Source organism: Bufo bufo, chromosome 4 (genome assembly GCF_905171765.1).
Source record: "Bufo bufo chromosome 4, aBufBuf1.1, whole genome shotgun sequence".
In the NCBI taxonomy this organism is placed as follows: Eukaryota; Metazoa; Chordata; class Amphibia; order Anura; family Bufonidae; genus Bufo; species Bufo bufo.
The window spans coordinates 105,725,648-105,740,347 of NC_053392.1; the positions used below are offsets into that span (position 1 = coordinate 105,725,648).

General features: G+C 48.3%; 1 protein-coding gene and 1 long non-coding RNA gene across 2 annotated transcripts in view; one reads left to right on the top strand and one right to left on the bottom strand.

The window, feature by feature from the left end:
* Positions 1-14,700, top strand: part of LOC120997527 — a 1,081,373-nt gene that overhangs the window by 1,014,089 nt on the left and 52,584 nt on the right. The window lies entirely within an intron of this gene.
* Positions 1-14,700, bottom strand: part of STAG1 (stromal antigen 1) — a 172,036-nt gene that overhangs the window by 54,445 nt on the left and 102,891 nt on the right. Inside the window, 5 exon segments of the mRNA XM_040427600.1 lie at positions 578-654; positions 2,000-2,096; positions 11,350-11,508; positions 11,590-11,719; positions 11,805-11,933. Of these exon segments, the coding sequence (XP_040283534.1) occupies positions 578-654; positions 2,000-2,096; positions 11,350-11,508; positions 11,590-11,719; positions 11,805-11,833 (492 nt within the window). The 5' untranslated portion in view covers positions 11,834-11,933.

The window sequence follows — 14,700 nt, forward strand, 5'->3', positions numbered from 1 at the left end:
TAAAACAAGTATTAGTTTAAAGGGAATCTGTCACCAGCTAGCTCAATATGCAGCTGTTTGCATAGACACATAGCTGCAGCAGTTGCAGAGAGAGCGGAGCCTCTAGGTGTAATGGTAACGCCCCTGTTGCTCCTGGAGGCTTATTTGTAATTACAACAACATCACTTTTCTCAGCAATGCGGGCACATATGAACATGGGACCAACACAGATGCCTTCAGCTGCCAAGTGCACATGTAACAGTTGGCACAAATTTCTTTTAAAAATGTCAGGAAATTCTGGCTTTTTTTTTTTTTTTTAGTTACACAAATGTTTCTTTTCCTATAGAAAACTCAATGGGAAAAACACCCAGAGCGTGCTATGATTTCACATAGAAACTGTATTAAAACAGACGTTGCACGATTTCCAACTGGCCAGCAAGTAACATCTGGTCGCAACGTTTTTTTTGTACTAATAAATTAGGCAGCAACAGGGAGAAAGTCTAAAAATTCAAGTCAACCTGAAGTAAATGTGCCTTGGATTCTCTGCCCGTTTTACAAAAACTGAACACATGGTCAGTCTAAACGGCTTAGTTCTTACCTCATCAAACTCTTCAGTCATTTTCCGAATAATTTCAGCATTCTGCATATTTCGGAACATTTCAATTCTTACAGTACCTGCAAATACAAAATGTTTCAGATGTTAGTCCTTACATTTGCTATAGACAGATTGAACTTTCAGTAATAACTGAACAAAAGCATGAAAGGGTATCTCAACCCTATTAAACCAGGCACACTGCCTGGTAGGGCTGATCACGCTGACCTTTGGTATATCTATAGGTAGAAACGTTGTCGGGATATGTGTTTTAAGTAATATATAAATGAGCTGGTTTGTGCAACAAGGGGCCGGACTGAGCCCTTGGAGCACTACTCTTGTAACACCCCCCCCCCCCCCCCCCCCCCTTCACTGACAGGGCTAGACATCTCCTCTAGCCCTGTATTCTGGTGCCTGCTTGACTAAAACAAATTAAAAAAAATGCTAACATTGGTAACAGAGTGGTGGGATAAATATACTGGAACTAGTAGCTATTGGGGGCCCTCCACGATGTAATACAACAGCGGTGAGGACATAGTAATAATGCAGAATAAGGAGCTGCTGTCAGTGGTGTTAGCAATATCCAATTGCTCCTCTGAAGTATACAAAACATTTTTATGTGGCGCTCTGGCTACTAATAGTGCGGACCAGTAGCTTTAAAAGGGTTTTCAGAGATTTTAATACTGGTGACCTATCCTATACATTGTATAGTGGCTGTGTTTGGTATCGCGCTCAGCCCTGTTCTATGGGGCTGAGCTGCCTGAGCTGCTCCTAGGCCACGTGGCACTTGAACGTGTCCTCACATGGCCTACGAAAAGCTGCGACAAGGCAGCTGAGCTCACAGGACCTTCTGATCGGCGGAGGTCCCAGGTGTCAGACCGATCAGATACTGATTACCTATCCAGAGGACCCCTTTAATATGCAGCCCTTAAATCGCTTTAAACACAAGAGGGAAAACATTGGAAGTCAACATCAAATTATAATCTCTGTGTGAACTGATGCAAACACTGATAAGGGTGAAGAGGACCCTTTAACACAGGACTGTCGAGACTGATTTGGTGACCCAGTCCTAAAAAATAGCTACTATACAAAGATAGTGACAAAAATAACTTCTCTAAAGGGAGTCTGTCATATAATTTTCACTAATATAACTACCAGCAATGGCTGTCAGAACATTGTAAAAGCATTATAACCATATCTTTGTGTCATCTGGAGCTTATTCCATGTCCAACAAAAGCACTTTTAGGCCTCCTGTACACGACCGTATCAGGTTTTGCACAAACTACGGTTCCACAAAATAGGGATGCAGTCCATGAGGATAGGTCATCAGTATATGACCAGCCATACTGGTTTGTCTACACTAGTTACCATAGCATTTAAGGTCATCCGACATCTTGTACCACTTCTTAACAGTAACACCAATCCTACCTTTGCAGCCTGAACACTGGATGAAGAAGTTTATCAAGTCCAGAAGTGCAATGTCTCGGTCCTGCTTGTAAGATTCGATCCAGTCATCCACTACAGACTATGGAAGAAAATGCATGTGGTTTGGGGAATCAATATTAATAGCAATCTTGAATTACTACTTACATAGATGTCAAAGCAAATTTAAAGGAGTTCTGTACATTAGCTCACTGGAGTTTAATGGCTATGTATACCTTTGGGGGCAATTTTTTACGACTGCATTTTAATCATTTTGGTGTAAAAATCACATTTTCCGTTTTTTTTTAATTAAAAATATTGAGCTGTTCTGTCACAAGGGCCTTTCACATTGGCACTTTCACTTTGTTACAGTCGTCTAATAAACCTCATCTCTAAATTACTAAGAGGTCATAAACACTTATTCAGGCCACATTCTTATAATTAAGATACGAATTGAGCTATAATCAGTGTTTAGAAGGTCAAAGATCAGGAGCCCATCAGCTCCCTGCCTGACGGAGCAGAGAAAAAATTCTGAATCAGCTACTAGCTAAACTCAAAGCTGTACAGAAAAAAAGCTCAATATTTTTAATAAACATCTATTGAAAAAATGATTTTTAGCTCAAAAGGAGTAGAAATCAATAATAAAAAAAAATGATACCAAAGGCGTACACAGCTTTAAAGACCTGATGTCACGTCTGTTTCAGAAAACTTGAAATAAACTCCATAAAATAACAATACTGGACCATCTTTTCTCAGAGCACTTTGTTATGCAGCTCCTGTGTTCCAACAGGAATTTACCAATAAATTGAACGCTGGGTGCTATCATATTAAAGGGATGTACCCCTAAACAGCCTGACACTGACCAAACTAATTGGACAGTATCAGTGTGTGGGAACACACCCAACTGGCAATACCAAGTTGTTAATTTATTAATACATTTCTAGGAGGAAAAACAGAGGAATGGTACAAGGTAGAGTACTAAGAAAAGTTGCTAGAGAAGTGTTGTTATACAAGCGTTTACTGTACAGACATGTCAGGTGGAAAATAATTCCACCATTTAATTTTGCATACGCTATAGTGAGGGAGCTGTAAAAAAAATTCCAAATAGGATGAAATTCGAAAAATAAATTCAGTTTTATGGGCTTTGTTTTTAGTGTACCCTATGGTAAAACTGACCAGTTACTTTCATTCTCCAATCAGTGCGATTACAGCCATTCCACATATGTATAGTTTTTCTTGCATTTTTATACTAAGGGGGGGGGAATAAAAAAAAATCATTTTTCATTGCCATATTCTGGCCCCTATAACTTTTTTTGTAGTTATGTGTACGGAGCTGTGTGGGGGCTCATTTTTTGTGGGGCGATCTATAATTTTCATTGATACTATTCTGGGGTGTGTACGACTTTATTTACATTGTTTTTGTGGGAGAAGCAACAACAAAAACGAGATTTTTGTATAACTTACCAGTAAAATCTCTTTCTCGCTCTTTCCTTGGGGGACACAGAAGACCTTGGGTATAGCTCATCTCCATAGGAGGCGTGACACTAAGTGAAGACTGTTAAGCCCCTCCTCCACAGCTATACCCTCAGCCTGGAGAGAGAGACTGCCAGTTGCGTGTCCAAGCAGTGAGAAAAGGCAAAGTCCAACAAGGAACCAACAAGCCAACTACCCAACGGGTAACACAAACTCGGAAACCGTGTAGAGAAAAACAATGAATGGGTGGGTGCTGTGTCCCCCAAGGAAAGAGCGAGAAAGAGATTTTACTGGTAAGTTATACAAAAATCTCGTTTTCTCGCCCAGTTTCCTTGGGGGACACAGAAGACCTTGGGACGTTCAAAAGCAGTCCAAAAGGGGAGGGACCACAGCTCCAAGGCGAAGCACCCGAAGGCATCAAGGAACCGCCGCCTGTAGACCCAGGCGGACCAAGGCAGCATACGCCGAAGCCAGAGTATGCACCCTGTAGAACTCTGTAAAGCGTGCAAGGAAGACCTGTGGCCGCCTTGCTCAAATGCATGGCCGAAGCCCAAAGCCTCCGGCCCAGGAGGCACCGACCGCTCTGGTGAAATGAACGGTGACAGCAAAGGCAGAATCCTGCCCTCGGTGCGGTAACCTCAGTAATAGCCAATCTGATAAAGCGGAGGAAAACCACCCTGGAGTCCGTCAACTCTAAGCGCGGACCTCCAGGAAACCCAAGAGACCGAACGTCGACAAGAGTCGGAGATCTCCAAGTAAAACCGGCAAGGCCCAAACAACGTCCAAATCGGTGAAGTGTTGAAGCGAAAGGCAACACCACCTTCAGAAGGAAGGAACGGGATGTAGAAACAGCCCTGTCCTGGGAAAAGACAGAAGGCTCAGAACAAAAAGGGGCCATTCAGGCACCAGTCAGAGACACGACTGATACGGAAACACAACCGTACAGGACAGGCGGGGTAGAGAGAACTTCTGTAACGGCTCCAAGGAAAAGATTGGAGCGCCGAGAGCTCAGTATGTAGTTCCCAGGGCGGTACCGAAGGACAGTACAGAGGAACCAAAGAGCCATTTCGAGTAAGAAGGTCTTGACAGGCCCAGAGGGCCGGGGAACGCTGGAAGAGGAAGAACAGCGCTGACACTTGACACCTCAAGTAAAGGAATCCCAGTCCCAGGTCCAGGCCGGACTGGAAAAAAGACAGAACCATGGGGAGAGAAAAAGTCAGAGTGGGGAATACACAGCTTCCCACAGAACCCCAGACAAAAAAAACATAAGTCTTACGACAGATCCTGGACGAAATACAGCCAGGAGCGGACAGTAGCGAACCCGCTGGAGTCGCCTGGCAAGCGGGCGAAAACCCAATGTGATCAGGCACAGACCAGTAACACGGGCAGAAGTCGACAAAACTGGTCCCGTCGGCCCCCGAGCAACGTTGTCCCGTATCCACCCGAGTGGGGGAGCAGAAGGACAGACGGAACGGAACCAAAGGGTCCGCCCAGTATCTGCCAGATGCCAGGACAAGACAGGCTAAAGTCCATGCTGATGTAGCCATGTTCTACAGTCCCGGTGTGGGAGATCAAAGGACAATCTGGACCCCCCCAAGTTACCGAGAAGGTAAGTCTACAGCAGGACCATTGTCTTAGAATGGACCACGCAATATGCACTCAGCAGGAGGACAGAACGCGGTAGACTCGGTAAATAGGCACAGCTAATACAGCCAGTGTGAACAAGGGAGACAGTACGAGGCCAAAAGGAACACCGGAACCATCCACATGAACAACCATGCTCTCCCCAGAGGGGAGGATAGTGAAGGAACAACCTCTGAAGTCTGGCGGGACAGAAGCCACATCGGAGTGATCTGTACCGAGCGGGAGCCAAACAGAGCCGGCGAGATAAGGTAGTCGAGACAGAGGCCAGCATAACCCCCTCCAACCGAACGGAGGAGTGGGCAACAGGGAAGCCATAGGACAGCTCAAAAGCAGAACCCTGCTACACTGTGAGATGCCCGGTTCACCGCCTCGCAGAAGGCGAATACCCTGAAGAACCCAAGGTGGAGGTCCTCCGACCTGGGTAAAAGAGCACCCAAGCGAATTTGGGTGACCTTCCCGAGAAAAGCGGCCCGCACCTGGTAGCAGATCAGACTGAAGCGTAGAGGCGCCAAGAGGAAGGACTCATACCACACTACATCCGAAGAGGAGGAAATTGCAGCAGGCAAGGGAACCGCAGTCCTGCCAGAGCCAACGAAGAATTCGAGGGGCGCTCCAGACAACAGCACTCTCGACCATGTGACCACTAGCGCAGAGAAGCAATACCGCGGAAGGACGAATGGGCACGCATCTAGGAACCACGAACACTCCCTGGGATGAAGGGCCAACTAAATGAATGAGTACCACCCAGCTCCGTGCAGCAGAGAGCAAGTAGAGCCCGTCCGGGTCAGGTGGACAGAATGAACTCCTTAGAGACGAGTGCAAGGCTTGCGGCAAGCATCGTATCCCAAGAAAACAAAAGTATGCCGCAGGAAGCAGATGAGGCATACGTACGAGCAGCCCGTAAGCAGTGAGAAGGCCAACCCACCTACAGGAGGAGAAGGCATACACGGCCCAAACAACGCACAAGAACGTCCGCTCATTGCAAAAAGGTTAATTCAGCGAAAAAGGGGGCTCGCCACAGAGTGCCACAGCATGTACGTAATTGCAAAGTGCAACCTGCAAGGGAGTTATGCACAAGCCTAGTATAGCATGCGATGGAACGCAAGCAGTCCACCCCGAAATGGGGGAAATTGTATCTGGCAAACTGCAGTCGGCAAGAGTGCAAAGGCCGGTCCCAAAAGGGAGTGATGCCTAAGGCCGTACCTACTTCAGAGAAGCAGGACATACCCTATAATCCAGCAGGAACGCAGGAGGTCCACCTAGTGAAAGGGGAACATGCACAGGGTTATCCTAGCATTAAGTGAGTGTGCAATAATACACCCAACACTGACTTAGCGAGAGTGCAACTACTCTGCCAATGAAGGGGGACATGTACAAGTCCAGCACAGCCATACAAGGACAGCCGTGAATCTCATGAGCGTGCCAAATTCTGCCCATGGAATGTGGGGTGGTCACGCACAAGGCCAGCACCGTATCCAATGGGAGTGCAAGCGTTCCACCCATGTTAGAGGGCCATGCTCCTGGCCAGCAAGGTATCCGGTGAGAGTGTAGCATGCCGCCCAGAAAAAAAGGGGGGGGTAATGCACATGGCCAGCATCTCATCCAGGGAGAGTGCGTGCACCCGCCATGTATGGGAGTCATACACATGGCCAGCAACGTACTGGTGAGAGACAAACACAGTCAGTGAGAATGTGTGTATGTCACCTGAGGAAGGAAGGCATGCCCATGGCAGGCAGCGAATCCAGCGAGAGTGCAAGCACCCCGCCATGTATGGGGTACATGCACATGGCCAGTAACGTACCTGCGAGAAAACAACCACAGACAGAGGGATGTATGTATGCTGCCTGAGTCATGCCTATGGCCGGCAGCGAAACCAGTGAGAGTGCAGCATAGTAACATAGTACATAAGTACATCATAGCCCATCAGAGAGAGTGCAGCGTTCCGCCTATGGAAGGGGGTCGTGCACATAGCCAGTACCGTATCCGGTGAGAGTGCAGTATTCCGCCTAAAAAGGGGGGTCATGCACATGATCGGCAACTAATCCAGTGAGAGCGCTGCGTTCCGCCCATGGAAGGGGGTCACGCACATGGCCGGCAGTGAATCCAGTGAGAGTGCAGCGTTCCGCCTAGAGAAGGGGGTCGTGCACATGGCCGGCAGCAAATCCATAGAGAGTGCAGCATTCCGCCTATGGAAGGGGGTCGTGCACATGGTCAGCACCGTATCCGGTGAAGGTGCAGTATTCCGCCTAAAAGGGGGTCATGCACATGGCCAGCCGGCAGCCAGGGAGAGTGCAGTATCCCGCCTAGGAGGGGGGGGGGATGCACATGGCAGGCACCATAACTGGAGAGATGATGAATGCTGCCTACGGAAGGGCCGCATGCACTTGGCCGGCGCCGTATCCTGGAAGAGGGCAGGAAAACCGCCTAAAAGGGGAAATGCCCTAGCAGCGACGCAGGTTGGGAGCGCAACACTATGCCGCCTGTGGAAAGAGGGCATGCAGACATGCAGCACTACTGATGAAGCTGCAGCGTCCTGCGCAGTCCAAAAGAAATCTGTTATTATTATTATTATATATATATATATATATATATATATATATATATATATATATATTTATTTATTATTATTATTATTATTTTTTTTAAACACAGCCTCTCTGAGGCTAAAGGGGGCCACCATATAGGGGCACAGTAGTCAGGAAAAAGGGGGGCCAGCCATACAGGCCCATTGGGATCCGGCCTGTACCCAAAGGGTTAACATGGATCCGGCCTGGAGGGCGGCGCTGCGATCCCCTGGGGGCGGAGGAACCTCCCGGCGGGAAGAATTCGCGCCTGGAGAAGTTCCCGCCCCCTCCACCAGAGGCCGGAATTTTGCGGCCTAGTAGGCTGTGAAGCCGGGGTCTAAATTTTGCGGCGCCCGGTATGTACCGCCGGGACCTGAGGCGGAGCGGCGCATCAAACCGGCCGCGGGTGCCCACCCCGCGGGCCGGTCGGAATTGCGGCCCAGCAGGCCGCGAAGCCTGGGCCAAAATTTGCGGAGCCCCACCGACCGGCACCGACGGTCGGCCGGGGCCTGCTGGGCCTAGAAGTCAAGCCCAAAGCCGGCCGCGGGAGCCCACCCCGCCGGCCGGAAGAGTCAGGGGCCCAGAATGGCGGCTTGCCGGCCGCGGGAGCCCACCCCGCCGGCCGGAAGAGTCAGGGGCCCAGAATGGCGGCTTGCCGGCCGCGGGAGCCCACCCCGCCGGCCGGAAGAGTCAGGGGCCCAGAATGGCGGCTTGCCGGCCGCGGGAGCCCACCCCGCCGGCCGGAAGAGTCAGGGGCCCAGAATGGCGGCTTGCTGGCCCCGGGAGCCCACCCTGCCGGCCGGAAGAGTCAGGGGCTCGGAATGGCGGCTTGCCGGCCGCGGGAGCCCACCCCGCCGGCCGGAAAAGTCAGGGACGCGGAATGGCGGCCTAGCAGGCCGCGGAGCCTGGGCTAAGATTTTTGCGGCGCCCGGCCGCACCGGAATACCAATGTCGGCCGGAGGCGAGGCCTTACTCCAAAGCCGTCAGGAGCCTCAGGCCTGGAGCAACACTCCGGTAGGAGATGTACCGGGTGCCTGTGCTGATAGAGAAATAAACTATGTTGCCGCTTCTGTAGCTGGCTGTGAAGACAGCCACTGGCTGCATGTCTATGGGAGCCAGGCAGGGGGGGGGGCAGAAGGAGATTGCCGGGGGACTAGAGGCCCAGTATGGGGGTCAGGCACGCAGGAGACCAGGGTGGGGGGGGGGGGACGTAGGGCTGGAGAAGCCTCTCTCTTGCCACAGCCGTCTTCACCCTCGGTCCATTACAGCAGGGTCGCCCCTTCAGCTACTGGCACCATAGTGGCAGGACGCTGGAAGAGGGACTTGGCGTGCGGACGACCCTTGCGCTGGCGGGATGTAGGGGAGCTGGGCTGCCCTGATCCACCTTGCCTTCTGTGGGGGAGGCAGCAGTGCGGGTGACCGGCACTGGCGCAGCTCAACTCCGGGAGAAACAGAGAGGTCTAGTGCGTCTCTGTTATCCCTGATGATCTGGAACAAAAAGAAAAGAAAAAGTAAAAATCTAAAATTTAAACAAGGAGAAACCAGCCCTGCAGAGCAGGGAGTGTCTTGCCTCCTTGGACACTAAGCAAAAACTGTCAGTCTCTCTCTCCAGGCTGAGGGTATAGCTGTGGAGGAGGGGCTTAACAGTCTTCACTTAGTGTCACGCCTCCTATGGAGATGAGCTATACCCAAGGTCTTCTGTGTCCCCCAAGGAAACTGGGCGAGAAAAATTCTTTTTAAAAAAGGCGAATCTGCCATTTTTTATTTTTATTTTTCCGCTTTGCCGTTTTCCGTATGGGATAAATATTTTAATAGCATGGGAGTTTTTTCACATGATGATGCCGATGATCTGTATTCTTTATGTTCTTTTATGTTCATTTTAGGGAAAGGCGGGGGACTAATGTGCAGCAGCCTTTCACAGGATGACAGTGGCTGCCGCACAAACACGCTTCCGGGTTTTAATGCGCACAGATGCCGTGGTTGCGTTTTAAGGACATTAGCTGCAGGTGTCTGCTGTATGAAACAGCAGGCACCCGACAGCTATGGCAACCGCGGCACTCGCAAGCTGGCGCCTGGTTAGTGCCGTACATGTATGCCGCTGGTTGGTTGACCTCTCGGTGAGGTCAGCATAAAGAAGTGACAGACATTGATTTCAGAGATGTGCCATTCATAAACTAAAAGTAAACGGTTAGCCAAAACCAGCATCATAATTATTGCAGCCTGGGGTTGGAGAAGAGTAGGGATCGACAGATATTGATTTTTTAGGGCCGATACCGATAATTTGTGAACTTTCAGGCCGATAGCCGATAATGTATACCGATATTCTGGGAATTTTCCTTTTTGAAAAAAAAAAAAATTCCTACACAAATCTGCTGAAAATTAATGTTTATTGTTAACGTGTATTTTTATTTTTTTTTGTAAATCTTTCTTTTTCATTTATACTTAATATTTTTGTGTTTTTTTTATTTTTAATTTTTTTGTGCTAACTTTTAGCCCCCTTAGGGAATAGAACCCTTGTCCTATTCACCCTGATAGATCTCTATCAGGGTGAATAGGATCTCACACTGTCCCTGCTGCTCTGTGCTTTGTGCACACAGCAGCATGGAGCTGAACATGGCAGCCAGGGCTTCAATAGCGGCCTGGCTGCCATGGTAACCGATCGGAGCCCCAGGATTACACAGATCGGAGGAGCAGGGGAGAGGGGATCCTGTGGCCACTGCCACCAATGATTAATAATGGGGGGGGGGGGGGCGCACTGCGCCACCAATGATTAATACTGGGGGCGCACCATCTCTCGATAATTCATATACAGAAGGCAGGAGCTGGCTGCAGAATCACATAGCCGGCTCCCGACCTCTATGAGCGGTAGCTGCGATCCGCGGTACCTGAGGGGTTAACTACAGCAGATCGCAGCTACAGCTCATCGAGGTCGGGAGCCGGCTATGTGATTCTGCAGCCAGCTCCCGCCTCCTGTATATGAATTAATGAAAGACTTATCTTCATTGGTGAAGCGGTGGCCACAGCCCCGCCCCTTCTCTTGTCCTCTCTCCTCTAATTGGCGGCTGCGGCAGCAGCAGCACAGGGGGAGGGAGACACTGCTTCCTTCTCCCCTGTGCTGCTGAGGGAACATGGAGAGCGCTGAGAGCAGCGCATTCTGTGTTCCCAATACGTTATCGGTGTATCGGCAAAATAGATGCCGATACCGATAACTGTCAAAATCCTCAATATCGGCCGATAATATCGGTAAAACCGATAATCGGTCGATCCCTAGAGAAGAGTCATAGTTATTCATGAGTTACAACTCTCCCTGCTGATGATTGACAGCTCTCTACTATGGAGAAAACTAAGGAGAAGACTGTCAATCATCAGCAGGCTGGCGGGGAAAGGAGATTACTTTTCAACCCCAGGCTGCAATAATTATGATGCTTGTTCTCAGCAACAACTTTTAGCTCATGGATGGCACACCTCTGAAACCAGCATGTCTATCACGACCTTATGCTGTCCTCAGGGAAGGAATCAAAATTGATGACAGATCCCCTTTAAAGAGGCTTTCCAAGATGATAAGAGACTGGGCAATGGCAGGCACTGTGATAAAACAACAACAGTGCCAACACTCCCCTTCAGCAGTACGTTGTAATAAATTATTATTTACTTATCAATGTACATAGTGGTTACCTGCATGGCACTCTTGCCCATCTTTACAACTTCAAAGAGGGTGACTGGATCGCCTTCTCCATTCTGTTGAGGAAGTCCATTTGCCCTCCCTCTTCCTCTGGCTCCTGGTTCTCCCCGACTCCGTTCCCCTGGAGTCTTTCGTGGTTTCTTTATGGCAGACTGCAAATAGAAGACATCAGTGAGGACAAGCAATCCTCCGTGTAAGGGTGCACCTCATGGAGAGATCACAGTGCCACATACCGGAGGTCTTCCTGGACGCCCTCTTTTTCTCTTCCCTTTGACCTCCATATCCTCCACAATTTCAGAGCTCATCTCACTTGCCACCACGGACATGTCTGTGTGCACTGTGGCGCTCTCATTTGTGGAGTCCCTAAAAAAGAATATATATTGCATATTGTAATCTCATGAAAAGAACAGTTTAAACACTGCAAGTACAAGACGAGAAGAGAACTTACTGCAGAACTGACAGCTCGGAAGTAATCATCTTGAAACAAGTTTCTTTCTAGAAGCGCTATAATCCCAATGAGAATTGCTGCTAAACGCTTGCTTCAGGTTTAGCTATTGGAAACGGCTCTGTGATGAACCTAGAAATGAGCGGGAACAAGGTTATAGAAAACGCAGTGCGGACTCCCGGATCATGCATATTTGTCAGATTATTATTATTAACCATCAGTATGCTTATGGATATAGATTATACATATATTATATGCAAAAAACAAACAAAAAAAAAAAAACGCATCAAGATAGAAAAGTTAGACTGCTACAGAACAAGTAAAACTCCTTCCCTCGCTGTCAGAGGCTACTTTTGGATAGTGTACACCTCATGGAGAGAAATCATTGATGGCTAGGTATGCCTCTAGGACGCACTCAGACATTTTGCCAAGCTGACGGACTTTGAAAATGGAGTTAGTCATTGGACTGAGATGCGGGATGATCTTTTCAATGAATTGTCCGCCATCCAGGCCATTCTGACATCATTTAAAGTGATTCTGATTAACCCCATATAAAGTTCAGCTCTTCTAGTAGGATTCCCCTGACATTTTTCTTTTTCCATAAACAGCTTAAGGCCTGATGCACATTAACGTATTTTGTTTCCGTGTCCGTTCCATTTTTTTGCGTATAGGATGCGGACCCATTCATTTCAATGGGTCCGGGAAAAAATACGGACAGCACACCGAGTGCTATCTGCATCTGTATGTCCGTTCCATAACCCGCAAAAAAAAATAGAACATGTCCTATTCTTGTCCGTTTTAGGCATTATTACAATGGATCCGCAAAAAAATAAGGATGGCATAAAGATGTCATCGTTATTTTTTTTGGAGGACCACATACGGTCAAGTGCATGTAGCCTAAAACACATCAAAGGATCTCATAGTTGAAAGGCATCAGTCAAGAGAAGGGTACAGAAAAATCTAGAAAGCATTAGATATACCATGGAACACACCGAAGACGGTCATCAAGAAGTGGATAAAATTTGGCATAACCATGAACTGGGCATCCCTCAAAAATTTATAATAAAAAAAAAAAAGACAAAGACAATTGATGCGGGAAGCTGCCAAGAGGCCTACAGCAACATTCTGGCAAGTACTGGTTGGGTACTCCATGTGACAGTCCTGTATTCTTCATATATCTGGGCTGTGGGGTAGGGGGGCAAGACAGAAGCCTTTTCTTAAGCCTAAGGCCGAATGCACACGGCCATGTTCCGTGGCCTAGAGCGGTCCGTGGTATGCCGGACCGCTCTCGGCCGCGGAACACGGCCGTGTGCATTCGGCCTTATTCACACATCAGTGTTTTGGTCAGCAATTTCCATCAGTGATGGTGAGCCAAAACCAGAACTGGAGCCTCCACAGACATAAGGTATGAGGCTTCATTCACATCACCGTTCAGCCTTTCCGTTCTCCTGCCCCGTTTAGGGCCAGGAAAACAAAGGACGGAGAAGGCACATAACTGAGCTGAATGGAGCCCACGGGCCCTATAGACTATAATAATGTGGTCTGTTAGGTCTCCGCTCAGATGATGATTTTGGAGCGGAGACAAAAGTAGTACATGCAGGACTTCTCTGCTTCAAAAATCTTCTTCTGAGCGGAAACCTAACGGACACCATTATATACGCGATTTTTCCGCACGAGTGCAAAGCGTTTTAATGCGTTATGCACACGCGTAATAAAAATCGGCATGTTTGTTACCCAGACCTGAACTTCTTCACAGAAGTTCAAGTTTGGGTTAGGTGTTCTGTAGATTTTATTATTTTCCCTTATAACCATGGTGATGGACCATGTGATGGAGAAAATTCAGGGGTTGGCAGCACTACTCATCCCACTCATTTGGGTACTGACCAGAAAATGGCTTACAAGCCAGATGGTGCGCGCAGATAGGGATCCTGGCTGGGGGTCCCAACTCATCCAGACAATTCAATAATCCGCAGCACTCGTCAAGCAGTGCTTGATAAAGACCAACTGAGGTCGAAACGTCGCTGTATACTGGCTGCTTGAGTGAATAAATCACCACTATTTTCATCATTTACCGGCGAGTGCTGCGGATTATTGAATTGTCTGGACCATGTGATGAGCACAGTGACGTCACCAAAGGTCCTTTTACTCCCAGGTCATCAAAGAAGAAGAGAAGCCAGACTGCGCGAACAAGAGGATAAGGAGAGTTTAATTATTTTTTTAAATTTTTTAACCCCCTATTATTTTCCCTAAGGCTACTTTCACACTCGCGTTTGGTGCGGATCCGTCTTGTATCTGCACAGACGGATCCGCACAAATAATGCAAACGCTCTTATCCGTTCAGAACAGATCAGTTTGCATTATTCATTAAAAGAAAGTCTAAGTCAAAACGGATCCGTCTCGACTTACATTGAAAGTCAATGGGGGACGGATCAGTTTTCAATTGCACCATATTGGCTCCACATAGACAGACAGCAAAACGCTGCAAGCTGCGTTTTAGTGACAGTCTAAAAAACGCAACGGAGACCAAACGCAGCCAAATTGATGCATTCTGAACGGATCCTTATCCATTCAGAATGCATTGGGGCTGAACTGATCCGTTTTGGGCCGCTTGTGAGAGCACTGAAACGGATCTCACAAGCGAACCCAGAAACACCAGTGTGAAAGTAGCCTTATAACCATGTTATAAGGGAAACTAATAAAGATCGGGTCCTCACCCCGATCGTCTCTTAGCAACCATGCGTGAAACGCAGCTCTATTCACTTCTATGGGGCCTGCGTTGCGTGAAAAACGCACAATATAGAGTATGCTGCGATTCTCACACAACGCACAAGTGATGCGTGAAAATCACCGCCTATAGAAATTAATGGGTTCGGATTCAGTGCGGGTGCAATGCGTTCAC